The following is a 16,033-nucleotide window of genomic DNA, read 5'->3' as shown; positions in this document are numbered from 1 at the left end:
CGAATGATATTTGAAATGACGCATTTAAGTGACATCGTACTATTTTTTGGGGGTGCGCCCTATAACCCGGTGCGCCCTATAGTGCGGAAAATACGGTAATTGGTATTTGATCGTACAAAATCCTTTATAGTCAAATGTACAAAATCCTTCAGCGGGATGGGTTGTTTTGCATAGGGAGGATTCAAAATATTACTATACTTAAAATTGTTATTTGGTGGCTTCTATCCTTCCAAATAACGCACATTATTCATAACTTTGAAAATACAGGCTACACATTTTCCTGAACTGTGAGAAATGGAGGTGAATGGCCTTGTTGTAATCAGCAGTAATCACGAAATAGAGGACTTTATGACGATATTATCCATGAGTTTGCATCAAGGAAAGCCAGAAAGGTCAGCTTTTAGTCTGTTTTCTACATTTTCTTCAGTAGTGTTTTTAAATGTGTGTGAATGTGTGACTTGCTTTATAAGAATACAAGTCAGTTGTATTATTCTTTGGGGGCGGCAGTAGCTCAGGATGTAGAGCGCTCGTCTTGGGATCAAGGGATCCCAGTTCGAATCCCGACTCGTCCCTGTTACATATCAAAGTGTCCTTGGGTAAGACACTGAACCCCTAATACCCCCAATAAGCAGGTTAGCGTCTTACATGGCTGCAATACAAGGCCGCTATTGGGAAATGTGGAGCACATTGTAAAGCGCTTTGGGAAGTCATTGACTTGAAAAGCGCTATATAAATGCAGATCATTTCATTTCATATTCTATTTCAATGTTTTCTTCACAGTTTTCGATAAAGATTTCCCCTTTTCATGCATCTAGTCTATTTGTATTTATAATTTAATCATTGTTTGATGATTATGTGCCATTTTTATCTATATAAATTCAACTTATGCAAAACGTTAGATACGGAAAAAAAACCTCCGGGATGTCGAAAAATATCCGGACATTTCTGTAGAGCAGAGTTTTTCAACCAGTGTGCCGTGAAACCTTGTCCAGTGTGCCGCTGGAATTTGCCCGACTTTATCTTTCAAAAAAATCAGGCCATTATTCAGTATTTTTGCTATCTTCATACGATGATCTGTAATAGTCATTCATATCAGTTGGTGGCAGTAGATTTTTATATACTTTTTATACCCTAATTATCTGCTCATGAAGTAGCACCGCACATTTAATAACTTAATTTGTTTAACAAAGCGGTTTAAGATTGCACTGTAAGAAATAAAAACATAAATACAGCACATCATTCTTTTTTAAGTACTAATTTCTTCTTTTTATATACTAATTACCTACTTATGAGGTAGTACAGTGAAATATTTGACATAACATAATTTTCAAACATTATCGACGGACGGTGTGCCTCGGAACTTTTTTTATGAATAAAAGTGAACCTTGGTTCAAAAAGGGTAGAAAAACACTGCTGTAGAGGACAGTACTGTAGTGCTTCTTTCTGCCACTTCCGGCATGTGGCGCTGTAAGAGGTCACCCAGCATCCACCCCGAAGAAGAAATCTGGCTCCTACGTCCTAGTTTGTGCGTATACACACTGTGGAACCGCCACTGGTTGATCTATTCTACTATTATAATTACGTAATGGAAGCTAAAGCTCTTGTTGGTGATAGAAAGGAGTGGAGAGGTGTTGTGAAAGGATAGTGGGATTGCGGACGCGTTCTTAAGGATGGGCTGGGCACCCGTATGATGCGGCAGGGGTAAACCAGTGAAAGCTGTCAGGCCCTGTTGTTGAGCAGAAGAGTGTGTTGTGTCACCCTGACCCGAGTGACATGGCCGCTTACTGGTGTCCCGTTTCATCTGGAGGGACGAAAGCATGACCAACTTAGGTGCCGAGGTGCCTAACTTGTTTGGGTGTTTGGGCAATTGGGTTGGCCATGGTCCAAAAAAATTTGTGTGTGATTTTGCTATTTTTTTCCCTTTTATTTTCTTTGGTATTGTATGTGTTTCTCTTGCTGTCAATCACCCCTCTTGAGGGATATGACCAAGGTAGATAGATAAATAGATAGACCAGACTATAACCCGCGACTTTATTCCCAAGCTTTCAACCCTGCGGTTTATGCATCGATGCGGCTACTTTATGCATTGTTTGTTTTTGTTTCGTGTTGATGTTAGTTAGTGTTCCCACATATCCCACATTGTCTTTTTTTCATAGTTTTGTTTGGCTACAGCTTGTTACTGTTTCAACATATCCTGCATTGTCTCCCTTTCATGTTTTGTGCAGTTTAATTCCAACATATCCTGCAAAGTCCTTCATGTTTTTGTTTTGTTCTAATGTGTTAGTTTTCTAACATATCCGGCATTGTCTTTCTTACATGTTTTTGTACGGTTGAGTTCCAACATATCCTGCTTTGTCTTCCTTCTAACTTTTGTTCAGCCAGACACAGTATGCAAAGGGATCCTGCGTTGTCTTCTTTTCATGTTGTTGTTCGATTAGTGTTAGTGTTCCAACGGAACCTGCGTGTTCTTTCTGTCATGTTTTTGTTAAGTTAGTATATGTCCCAACATATGCCATGTCTTACTCATAGGTTTTGTTCAGTTACAGTCATTGTCCCAACATATCCTGCATTGTCTTCCTTTCATGTTTTTGTTTAGTTAGTGTTGAACATTTGTTGAGCTCATTGGTGTTGGAACTTTTTGTTATATCCATGAGTGTTATGTCCAATGTTGTCTTTCTTTCACGTTTTGTTTGACTAGAGATACTCTTTCATTATATCTTGCACTGTCCTGTGTTCTTCTTTTTGTTCAGTTAGGGTTAATGTTAGTGTTACAGTATATACTTTGCTGTCTCGCATGTTTTGTTAAGTTAGTGTTACAACATAACCTACACGTCTTTCTTTATGCGCATTATGACGTTGAGAGATGGTATTGCGAAGATTAGTGTATAAAATATGTGATTATTGTAACTATTATATTTACTGATATCTGACCCATGTAATAAGTATATCCATGAGATTTGTTGTATTGGACACAAGAGGAGCTATCTATAAATTGTATTTAATAAGGAAGATAAAGGGGTAGGAAAAATAAGCATCTGCTTCTGACTACCCCTTTTCGAACATGTTATGTGACATTATTCTGTTGTTGACTCATTGTTTTTGTCCTGTTTTTTTTTTATGTTCGAAATAAAAGTTTTCATTCATTCATTCATTCATTCTTTCATGTTTTGTCTGGCTACAGCTAGTTAGTGTTCCAAAATATCCAGAGTGGTCTTCCTTTTATGTTTTGTTCTTTAAGAGCTGGTTGGTTTTGGAACATGATGTAGTCTGTTCTATGCACATTTGAGTACGTTCTGTGTCCCTTCCTTCCTTCCATGTTTTGTCCGGATAGTACGAGTTAGTACCACACTTTATCATGCGTATTGTTCATGTTTTATCTATTTAGATCTAGTTAGTGTTTCACAATTGTATAGCAGGGATGCATATTCAAGCTTCTTTAATGCTTGATCTAAAAAAACAAATTGAATTTCCTTGTCCTCTTCCTGTACACTATCCATAACTTTTCCCTTTTCTATTAATCAATCCTTTAGTAAAATCTTGTTTTGTGTCTACATTTATGGGCTTTGCTTTCTCCGCCATGCCTTGACACCCCAATGATTTTATTCCACGGCTTAACAGCATTCGATATTATGGATCCCTGCTGTTGGCCCGGAGGCATCTTGGCCCCTAAAAATAACATTATCTTTGTTTCAAGGTGCACATCCCATTAGCGACGGGGAGAAAAGTCAATTAAAGCCCTGATTAAAAAATAAATAAATAAATCATTCCATTGGTATCTGAAGAGCGTGTGACATCTTATATTGCAAAGATGTATTCTTGTGTTGCAAAAACGTGCCAGCTAATAAAGAGGTTTCCTTTTGATGTGAGTTTTTATTTTTAAGCTTTTTACACATATAATTCTTCATTATCTATTCTACTCAACATACAGAATTGACTTCTTGTCCATGCAAACGTGACAAACATGTTCAACTCATTGACACAAATCACATTCACAGTGTCTGTTGGCGCTGTTTTTTAACAGCAAACACATGCTCCAGGAAATCACAAGCGCTAATACGGGCAGGAGGTTGTTAAGACATTTTAACTGATATGCTAATATTGGATTAGCGACTAATAGCTAGCAATAATGTGTAAAATTTGAGGATGTGGATAGTTGGATATTTAGAGCCAATCTGCCTGATGCCCCCCAAAAACCTTTAAGAAGAAACGATTAACAAAAATGATCCGCAAGTTTATTCTCTTTAACACGGCCCACAAGTTTTTTTAGCCAGCTAAATGACATCTGTTAGCCATGATTAGACACTTGTAAATGTGATGCCATACTAAACAGATGGTAGATGCTAGGATTTGAATTTAGTTTCATTTTTGTTGTGTAAATAACAAAGCAACCCTCTTGATCTAATAAAACCAACTTTTGTTGCAAGATTTAATCATTCCTTTTTTTTTTAAAATAAATTCGTTCAGAATTTTTTTTAAATCAAAGCCAGTTTTATAGAACTTGATGAAATTTGTTAGATTTTATTTAAGCTCGATTAGACCCCCAAAAGTGTTCATGTCAATACAAATTCCCCTATTTGCCATTTTTAATCAAAGCCTGTCATTAGACTGAAGTCAACTTGACTTGAAAAAATAGTTTTTAGATATATAGATATATTTAGAAAATTTTTTTTTACATCAGAGACTGTCTCACGCAGCATAATTCAATTTGGTAGCTGTTTTTGTTTTGTTTTAGCTTAACAAGACTCACAAAATGTCCGAATGTTGAAAAAGAAGACATTTTAACGTCAATATGACTTTTTTTTTAAATATATTTATCTATCGACATTTTTTTTTTAATAAAAGCCAGTTTCACACAGCGAGATGGAATTTGGTAGGTTTGTATGTCTTACATAGATAGACCCTCAAAAGGTTCCAATGAAGACTTTTTGAAGTCAATTTGACATTTGTTTTATATAATATTCCTTAGATGCCAGCTATAAAAATCAAAGCTTATTTTAACCTATGTGATGGTTATTTTTTGGTTATGTTTTTTTTTAAGCTTGATTCGATCCACAAAAAAGTACAATTTTCAAAATAAGGACATTTTGAGGTCAATTTGAATATTGTTTTCAAAAATAAATCCCCTTTTTTCAAAGCCAGTTTTGCACAGTCTAATTAAATTTAGTCGATTTTTGTTTTAGCTTGACAAGACCCACAACAAAACTCAAGCAACATTTTTATATTAAATTCATTTTTTTTTCAGGAGAAATGGGGAAGGAAAGGCATTTTTTGCCATTTCGAGTCAAAGCCTGATTGGCATAGAATGATGATGTTGGTAGATAATTATTTTATTTTTATTTTGTTTGCTTAATGAGACCCACAAATAGACGTTTTTGTATTGAAATCTAATGGAAAAAAAGAAATTGGCTGCCATTTTCAAATCGAAGCAGCAAGATTTAATTTGGTAAGAATGTGTTATCTTAATTTCGACCCACAAAAAAAGTCATGTTAGAAATTACGCCATAAGAACAAATTTTGAGAAGATATTTAATTTTTAAGAGAAAATACAAGGCCTGAACTATAATCATGTATTTTTAAACTCATGGACTCATTTTTCATTATAGGTCGACCCAATACATATATATATATATATATATATATATATATATATATATATATATATATATATATATTCTGAGACAAGAGTGTAAGACCTTGAAAATGTCTATTTTTAAGATTGATACCATGGTTGAGACACAAAAAAACTCATTAATAACGAAGTGTCTTGACATATCCAAGTTAGCTTTAGCTTAGCATAGGAATTTTGTCCTAGCTTTCCATGCTGAAAAGTTGGTGGATTTTCTGAGATCAGAGTGTAAGAACTCAAACATGTCAAATTTCACTGATTGTTACCATGGTTGAGGCTTTATTGAACTCACGATATTTATGAAAAGTGTCTCGGCATTTCTAAGCTAGCTTTACCTTAGCATGCTAATTGATGCTAAAGCTGGAAGATTTTCAGAGACAAGCGTGTAAGACCTTGAAAATGTCTATCTTGACAATTTCTACCGTGGTTGAGGCACAATAAAAGTCATTATTAACGAAGTGTCTGGAAACATCTAAGTTAGCTTTGCGTGCTAATTCCGTCATAGCTTTCCATGCTGACAAGCTGAAAGATTTTCTGAGACAAAAGTGTAAGGACTTGAAAATGTGTTAGCTGCCCTTCATCGCAAGGTTCTCAGTCTTCTTTCCTTTGACGCTAAATCTCAAAACGCGACAAACAAAACAACGAACTCGTTAGCTACGAGACTTTTTTAGCTAACGGAACAGGGGTCGTCCTTGCAGGGCTTCACGTCCCCCTGCAGCAAAAGGGTCATGACGGCTTTCGTCAAGTAGCTGGACGTTCCCCTGCGGCCCACTGGCGGCGTGCTGTAGAAGGCAAGCATGTCGTCCTGGAGAGACATCGAGGACGGGCGCCGTCAAATTTTAGAACATTTAGAAGACGGCGGACGGTTTTCGTACCTGCTTCTCGATGCCTTCCGAGCTTTTGCGATCCCGCTGGAAGTCGGCGAAAGCTTCCTTCACCAGACTGTCCAGGTCCACATTGTCGGCAAAGTCCACTTCCGGGTTTCTCTCCAGCACGATGGACACCACCATCAGAAGCTGCTCACACAGGGATGTTCGAAAGTATACATTTGTTTCAAATTGCTCAAGTATGTATTACGAAATATACAATTATGAATAAGTGTAATATAAACGATGAACACATTTTCTATTTTTTTTAATCCCTTTTGTTTGGTGTTTTTTGGTATTTCAGTCTTTTTTGTTTTTTATATTAGAATATAATATCATTATACCTTTATATAATTACACATGAATTTATTTGTACCCTATTTACACTTATATTTTTCAGTACTAGAATGAAAAAAATATGAAAATAATAGTATAAAATTACCAATTATTAGAATAAATAGGCTGTAATAAAATATTGTCTGGTATCCAAAAATAATTGTATTCATTTTAAACTAATATTTGAACTTTTTATAGCACATGGTAACACAGTGATTACACCCCTAACATTTCTACACAGATTTCATCTTAATGATGAATTAAACAACACTGAAGATACATCGCTCCGACACAATGAAAGGTAGTCTGTGTAAAGCTTACATAGCTGTGTATATATATATTTTCGCTCAAAAAACTCAAAATATAGCCATTCGCAGCCAAACCCTGGTAGCAAAAGTCAGTACACGGGGCGGCAGTAGCTCAGGAGGTAGAGCGCTCGTCTTGGGATCAAGGGATCCCAGTTCGAATCCCGGCTCGTCCGTGTTACATGTCGAAGTGTCCTTGGGTAAGACACTGAACCCCTGATACCCCCAATAAGCAGGTTAGCGCCTTACATGGCTGCAATGCCGCTATTGGGAAATGTGGAGCACATTGTAAAGCGCTTTGAGAAGTCATTGACTTGAAAAGCGCTATATAAAATGCAGATCATTTCATTACACCCTTGAGTAAAAGTTTCCAAAGTTCAATATTTTTTGTGGCCACCATTATTTTGCCGAACAACTCAAATCCTCCTGGCCATTGATTTCACCAGAGCCTCACACATTGCCGCTGAAATGCTCTTCTACTCCTCCATGACTGAGCTGGGGGATATTCGGGATCTTGTGCTGCTCCAATCTTCCACTTGAGGATGCCCCAAAGATGTTCTATTAAGTTTAGATTTCGAGACATACTTAGCCAGTGCATCCCCATTACCATCAGTACCTTTTGAAAAACGTTCCACATCTTAGAAGTTTATTTGGGATCATTGTCAGGCTGAAACATTGACATACGACCCAGTTTCTGGAGGGAGGGGAATATTCCTTGCTCCAGTATTTAACAAATTAATTGTATTAAATTGTTTTAACTATAAGAACTAAATACAGTAATAGATGTAGTTGTATTGTATCCTATTTTATATTTTTATCATTGTGATTATTCTCATCATTATTATTTTTATTCTATGTTATGTTATACATGTTTTATTATGTTACATTGTAAATAATATAAGTTTATACATTATTTAAAAGATTCTCGCTTATTATTCTTATTATTCATAATATTAGTTATGTTATGTTACACATAGTATGTCGTATATTATTTTATATAATATTTTGGGTGCAAAAATGCCAAATATAAAAGAAATGCCCCAAAATGGAGATGTGTCTTTTTGGAATACCAGTGACAATATTACATTATGTAATATATTACAATATATTGTGATTTATTACATTATACTTGTGAGAATTATTTTAATTGTCTCAGAGTAGTGAACACTTGGCCAATTTTAAAAGTAAAAATAAATGACACATATCTAAATAAAATGGTAGTAAAATACAACATTATATTTATATATTTATTTCTAATTTGACTAAATGCAGTACAATAGTATTTCCTAGTAAAATGTCTATGTAATAAAATGTATCACTATACCAAAAAACTGGAATAAAAAAAAAATCATAGTTATTCAAAGGAAAAATGGAACTTACTATTGCAAATGAAAAAAGAAAACTGTCGTGGTTTACCTCCACGATGATCTGTCTGTATTCGGGCAGGACGACGCTCTTCAGTGTGTCCTCCACCAGCAGAGAGAAATTCATCTCATACATGGTCATGTCGGACAAAGTAGGTTGCTAAAAAAAAAAAAAAAAAGAACAGAAAATAAAATAAATAATAAAAAATCAATACGGTAGACCCAGAGTCAAGGCTTCCCTTGCTTATGATGTTATTCACGCCCCTGATTACGGCAATTCCTCCACTATACAACCCCAACAAGTACTTATTTTGTGTGAATTATGTCATATGCCCGAAAAACTTTGTACAGTTCATCTTAAATGTATGTGATTCTGCCATCTGTTCCACCCTAAGCATCCACCCAGTAACACCATTGTTCCAGCTCAAGTTACGTCACACCAAAGGTAAATAAAAGTTTTTTTCCTCTATGTATATAAGTATTTATGATATAATTTCACCATATACACGTATATTGCATTTAGGTAAAACTTACTGTATGCCCTTTTCGGAATTTATGCTTCCATCTGTGGTTCGAGGGTTCGAAACACATTAAGTAATCCTGACGTTTTTGTCTTCGCGTAAAAAAAGGAGGGGATACAATTATTTTTATTTTGTACTGCATTTACACTCTATGGATCCCAAGACTTCCAGGGATGACAAAGGCAAAAGCAAAAACATGATCACTATGGAAACAAAACTTGCAGTTATCAAGAAAAATGGAGAAGGCACACCATAGGGACGATTAACGATAATGAATGATTAAGAGAGGCCAATCCTCACACCTTACTACTTTATACTGAAATCTGGTGGTCGGCTTTTATGCATATAAACCAAAATTAGCACAATGGGCCATAAGACAGACATAGTCACCCGAGCCACACAATGGCCAACAGCCACGGTGTCCCAGAGCTCCCCCCTTGCCCAATCTCTTTCTAATGTTCAGTCAATCAGGGCCATCCCATTGTGTATGAGGCACCACATCTCATTTTATTGTGATTTTGTTCGTTTTACTGCCTAATTTTGCTCATAATGGGTCCCAAGAAAATTAGTGTTAAAGGGAAGGAAAAAAGCAAAGCAGTAACAATTATGTGTGGGCAGACCAATCCAAACATCAATATAGTCGATACTTAGCTAGTACTATGACCGTGTTGATACTATTGTCTTGGGGTCAATACTATGTTTCCATTACAACTATCATTATGATAAAGTTGTTAGTGTGTCATTGTACAGTATTTGTATTTGTATTTTGGTTTGACTCGCTTGACTTTTGTCCTGAAACAGTTGTTCTTCAAGTATTTTATACTGTTAAAGAGGTCTAAATGTTTACTATCATTTACCCTGTTTGCACTTTTACTTATTTTCTTAAATATTGTACAATGAAAAGTGTTATAGTTGTCATGTTTACTTAATTATGTTGGACTTTTTTGACTTTTATTCTGAAACTGTTTTGTATTTGTTTTTTATACTGTTCCAAGTTTTCAGTGCGGTTATTTAAGAAAAAAAACAGAACATTTTAGTGTCCTAAATATTTGTGCTATTTTTATTGTAGTTATAAACTAATTCAAGGGGGGAAGGGGTATTATCAAGATATAGTTTAAGTATTGGTATTCATATCGATGAATACTACCCTGTTTTGGTCCGATACCTAAAGATCCTGGTATTGCCCACCCTTATGAATGTACTCATAATAATCGTATCTATTTAAAAAATAATTGATGTAAAGGCCTAAATCTGTTTTAGGGGGTCAGCTTACATACACGATGCAGGTTTACGTGGGATTATACACCGTACCTGCGGAAGGTGTGTCCCCCCAACCAAAATCCCATTGGGTGTCCTCTCCAGGATCTGCCAGACCCGGTCATAAAAACCCAACGGAGTTCTGTTGAGCGAGCCGTCAATCTGGCGGCGGTGGAGCCAGGACCTGCGGGAGGTGAGACCAAAAGCGCTTGAGGAAATTGTCTTACCCCATAGACAAGTAAGATAAGAGAAATAGTCAAAAGAAAACTTTAATGAATGTTCAGGCAGATAGCGGAAGACGGATGCAGACGAGTTGGAAATAATTAAAAGTGGAGCGGATTACACAAAAATAGAATGGAGATAAGGAGGGCGCACTTGAGTACCTGCCCGTGTGCTGGGGCTGCAGCACGTCCAAGAGGAGCTGCTTGATATCACTTGGAGAAAGTTGATAGATGTCCTGGGGGGACATGTCGCCCGCACGGATGCGGAGCTCCTGTTTCATGGCTTGAACGATCCACCTTGAGAGGAAATCATTTTCGTCATCACGCTAGTTCATGAAAGATGGGGGTCAAAAAATAACTCATATTTGATCACCAATGGAGCAATCTTCTACTTCTATTGGCTGGTTTAAAGTGTAAAGCTTATTATAATTATTATTGTTATTATTATTATCCTCATACCGAAGCTTTTGAGTTTTTCCTTGGATGGTGTAACAGTAACCTGTGCAGTCCTTTGAGACATTTTGTGATTAAGGGCTATTCAAACAAATGTTACTTGACTTGACTTGACTTCAATGTGGATTTGAACAGATGAAACTCAATGGTTTGAGACAAAAATGTCAACAATTTGGGGGATATTCAAAAACAAATGAAAAAATGCTTTCCCAAACAACCCGAAAAGCTCAAGTTAATCCAATCCTGACTCATAATGGGTTGTGTTTAACCGAAATGTATTGACAGAGTGTAAAACCGATTGAAATTCTATGTCACGAGTATCAATGCCTCTGAAACAAGTCCCATCATATTTTCCCAGTTCCAGTACTGCCTAAAACTCTAAGAACAGATACTAGAACCAACCCGACTCTGATCTTGAGCATGCCGCTGAAGAGCTCCGGGCTGTTGGAGATGATCCATCCAATGTGGATGACCAGTTCCTGCTGCAGGACCGCCTCACGTTCGCCACCTGGTGGGCAGCACTTGCTGTAGATGATGCCCTGGATAACGCTGGGAGACAACGGGTTGGAAATCACCTCCTCCTCCTGGCCGAAGACTCCCAGTGTCACCTGGGGAAAAAAAAAACAGCTGAAGATAAGAAAGTTCTACAGGTCTTCAGCAACTTGGCTTGCTTCATGCCGGGAACACGAGGCCATCTCCAGTCTTTGCGGTCTGAAGATCGTCCAAAAATAAGCTGCCCAAGCACTGATAGGATTTAAGCACTAAATATGTTCTGTAATGCCCTCCCTTAACAGTGAGTGTCTTAAAATTAATCATGAAAACCAAAATTAGTGAATCAGTGACTAGCATTGGTTGGAATAAATAAGAATAGTAATGCAATCAAATGGGATTTTCACTTAGTTTAAGTAGATTAGAATAGATTAGTTTAAAATGATTCATAATATTAACAAATTACACAGTAAATATTACCAAAATTATGCAAACCAGCAGGCAACAAATTCATTATGTTACTTGGTAGTATCAGCATTTCTTTCTTTGTCAAAAAAATCCCTTTTCTGACAAAAGAAACTGCTAAATTTCCTTTTTGGACTATCTGTAGCTACGATGTGTGATTCTTGCTGGACCAAAAAATGCATGATTAGGTCAGAAAAATTATAGGCCGTCGAGAGTAAAGTCTCATTTTTTGTAGCCTGTTTGATGGACATCAAAAAAGACAACGCTGCATTCCTGTGCAGAAGAAAACAGCACTTAATTTCAGCATGCGACAATGCTAGCTTTCGAAGCGGAAATAAACTGTGCTAGCTTTTGGTGACAAGGAACAAGCTAATTTTGGGCGTGGAAAAAGACGATGCTAACTTTCCGCGCAGCACAAGATGCTGTTAGTTTTTGCCGTAGAAGACGATTGTCAAGTCATGTCACATTTATTTGTATAGCCCTTAATCACAAAAATGTCTCAAAGGACTGCACAGGATTACAATTACACCATCGCCTGATCTTAAACCAACATGCGGGCAAGGAAAAACTCAAAACCTCAGCTTGAGGAAAAAAGAAACCTTGAGAAGGGGCGTCACAAGTGGTAATCCCCCTTCCAGGATGACCTGGGTGGAATTGATGAATATTTAATCCATCCCAATAAAGACAATGATTTGAAAGTAATGTTGGTAGTATACAAAATCATGCATGGACTTGCTCCCTCGTATCTGTCAGATTTAATTTACCCCCATGTTCCGGTTCGGAGCCTTCGCTCTGAAAATGTTAGTCTACTAGTGATCCCAAGAGCCAAGAAGAGATCCGCAGGTTCCAGAGCGTTCTCCATTTGGGCCCCGGTGCTGTGGAATAATCTGCCCCCTGAGATTCAATCTGCAACCTCAGTGGAAATGTTTAAATCTAAGCGTAAAACACACTTCTATTTTATAGCTTATAAATGACATATATTTTATGTTGACAATATCTGTGTATAATTTGTTATTGCAACATCTGTTGCAGCCTGGTCATCCTGGAAGGGGGGATTACCTCATGTCCGGCCCCGTCTCAAGGTTTCCTCATTTACCGCATGTTGAAGTTTTTGAGTTTTTCTTTGCCCTCATGTAGGTTTCAGATCAGAGGATGGTGTAATAATAGTCTGCAGTTAGCAATAATGTGTGGTCTGTGCAGCCCTTTGAGACTCCTTGTGATTAAGAGCTCTACAAATGAACATGACTGGACTTGACTTTCTAACATTCAGCTTCAAATAAGTTATTCATAGACAAAAAAGGGGAAAATGTTAATTTGTGATGGAAGAATCGATGTAACAATATATCTAATACGTCACTGCTATTACCAGAAGACATATTGCCATTTATTTTAGTTCTTTTTTTTCATTGCAAACTTTCCATTCGGCAGGAAATATGGAACAGCAAAATATTGAATATTAAATGGCAAATGGTTAAGCAAAACTTTGACTGGAGTTCTCACTGGTGTAGGGGGAGAGCAGCACTTTTTCCCATAGGCCTAAGTCATGCAACAAACACTTTATCCCGGCAGAAGTCTCCAGTTTTTCTCTTAACAGAAAATATTCAAATTTTGTTGCATGAGAAGCGATCTAAAATGTGCAAGTAGCCTGTGTTGAGGCAATCTATATGCAGATGCACACCTTCAGCTACTTGAACATAATGAAAGGCTAAAAGTGCTCACACGGGTATGAAAAAAGATGAAAAATGAGCCCAGATAAGCGAGGCTCTCCAAAGTAGGAGGCGAATCTTCGGCAAACACTTATGACGGCAGACAACGGCACCGGGCGGGAACATGGGGATATTTTGGGCGTGGATGGAAAAAGCGTGTGAATATGGTGGCGTCGCATTCCCCAAGGAGGAGTGGCACGAGGGGCCCGGATGTGATTTTATTTTTCAATTTTGCTCAGGGTTAACATTAAAATGAACAATGTGGTCATCAAGGAGCTGATCGGTTATTGTTGTGGTTATGTGGGCCACACTGGGGAAAAAACTAATCGTAGGGTTTAAAATAACGCTTAAAACGACACTGTGTGTTATTAAGTGCCTCCTAGCGGTAAAAAAATATCATATCTTGTAAGAAAAACATTATTGATTTGAATTATAAGCAAAATTACATAAACAATCGTAAAAAGGTACAATAATATTAAATAATCGTAGGTCAAGAAAGGTGTATTTATTTTACATAACATGAAGTCCCACTTGAGGGAGGGGGACATGATTGTCCACCATCTTGCTGCTAAGGGTACCCTAAAACAAAAAAAAACAAAAAAACTTGTGAAAGGCTGGGCGAAACGATAGTGCGTTTTATTCACTTTGAGTTTCCATAGTTTGTTTTCTTCCTTGTGCTTTTTAGCACACGATTGCAGTTGAACTACAAAAATATTACACAATGTGTCTTTAATATTTATTCGAAAACTAAAACTAAAAATCAAACTCATCAATTTGCATTAAAAGTATGTCAATATCCCCTTTCCTTTTCAGTTCATCCATTCCCTTAGTTTGCTCCCTTAAAAATAAATGCTATAAAAAAAACAACTGTCAAAAATAAAATAATAAATAATGTCTTAAATGACTATACTATATTGTATATAAAAGGCTTTTGACATCAACTCAAAAAAATTATTTTATTTTCGTTTTTTTTTTTTTACAATAAATCTGTAAACAATTATAATTGATAAAAATACAGACATATTTTTATTTTATAATTCTATTTGTTGCGAGACCTCGCGACTTAATATTGACCCATAAATAAGGCGCACTGTATTATAAGGCGCATGGTCAGTTTTTGAAAAAAATAAAGGCTTTTAGGTGCGCCTTATAGTGCAGAAAATACAGTACAATGTTTTCTAATTTATATTTGAATTACGAGATATTTTACACATTAATGATTTCAAACTATTTTAATTTGTGTTAAATGAGTTTTTAATCAATCAGGAAATTGAAAAGGAATGGGTTATACAGTGTATTTAAATTGAAATAATTTGGATAAAATTAATCAAATTTAATGAATGGATTTGAATTTAAATTAAATATATTCAGCAAATTAACAAGAAGTAAAATAAGCAACATTAAAATGTGAAATTATATTAAAAATATTGATGATATAATAATTTACATAACAGTTTTTTTCCAGGAAGAAAAAAAATACTACTCCTCCCCTAAAATGAATTTGAGATTTTTTTTTCAACTGAAAGCAATGATATATATAATGTTTACAGATTTAAAAAACAATTACTCCTTTTTTTGTTTTTTTTTTCCTTTTTTTATTTTTTTATTGATTTATTTTATTTTTGTTTTTGTTTTCAGAGGCTTGTATGTTCGGAGAGGTTGCTTCTTTAGGGCCCGGTCACACAGCCGTTTGCGTCTGTATCGCGGGTAAAATTTTGCGTTTTTTTTTGCCCGTGGTTGCCCGCGATGGAAAATAAGCAAAATTGGCCAACCCGCTGTTCATCGGTGGTATGCCCGCAAAACAGACGCCGGCGACTGTTTTTTCCTCATCGCGTCATATCCGCGTAATTTTCTCGTGTGGACCACGGGTATAAAAGCTGCCGAGCCGGCGTTATGCCGAGAATTGCATCCCCTCGCTACTGCAACCACTTTTACCTCGTTTTATCTCACTTTTATATTACTTTTAGGGAATTTAATGGCGAACATATAACCAAAACCACTTCGTCTTGCATTTGTTGGGAATGTAATACAACTTAAACCATTCCGTCTTTGTATTTGTTGTGAATGTAATCAAACAGTAATGCACGCCGTATACAAATCACTTTTGAGCAGGTAACATGTTTATTTTGCCTTTTTCTATTCTACCATAAAGCTTATTTCTGCATAATAAGTTCGATTACGTTCACAACAAAAACAAAGACGGAATGGTTTATGTTGTATTACATTCCCAACAAATGCAAGACGAAGTGGATTTGGTTATATGTTCGCCATTACATTCCCTAAAAGTGAGATAAAACGAGGTAAAAGTGGTTGTAGTAGCGAGGGGATGCAAATCTCGGCAGGGATGCATTTCTCGGCATAACACCGGGCTGTAGAAATCATAACCGCTCAAGACACAGTCCCGTGAAGATCAAGATTTCAAGC

At 36.4% G+C, this 16,033-nt stretch overlaps 1 protein-coding gene across 3 annotated transcripts in view; it reads right to left on the bottom strand.

Moving 5' to 3' along the window:
* Positions 1–3,856: 3,856 nt before the first annotated feature.
* phkb (phosphorylase kinase, beta) overlaps positions 3,857–16,033 on the bottom strand; it is a 117,948-nt gene continuing 105,771 nt past the window's right edge. For all 3 annotated transcript variants that reach the window (XM_088333953.1, XM_088333952.1, XM_088333951.1), the window contains 6 exons: positions 11,352–11,557; positions 10,659–10,793; positions 10,330–10,459; positions 8,550–8,657; positions 6,502–6,642; positions 3,857–6,431 (listed from right to left, as the gene is read on the bottom strand). In XM_088333953.1, coding sequence (XP_088190079.1) covers positions 6,294–6,431; positions 6,502–6,642; positions 8,550–8,657; positions 10,330–10,459; positions 10,659–10,793; positions 11,352–11,557 — 858 coding nt within the window. In that variant the 3' untranslated portion in view covers positions 3,857–6,293. The remainder of the gene's footprint in view (positions 6,432–6,501; positions 6,643–8,549; positions 8,658–10,329; positions 10,460–10,658; positions 10,794–11,351; positions 11,558–16,033) is intronic.

This window comes from Urocampus carinirostris, chromosome 4 (genome assembly GCF_059441175.1).
Source record: "Urocampus carinirostris isolate Australia breed hairy pipefish chromosome 4, RoL_Ucar_1.0, whole genome shotgun sequence".
NCBI lineage: Eukaryota > Metazoa > Chordata > Actinopteri > Syngnathiformes > Syngnathidae > Urocampus > Urocampus carinirostris.
Note: the sequence above shows the minus strand (reverse complement) of the source record. Positions and strands in the feature narration are given on the sequence as shown.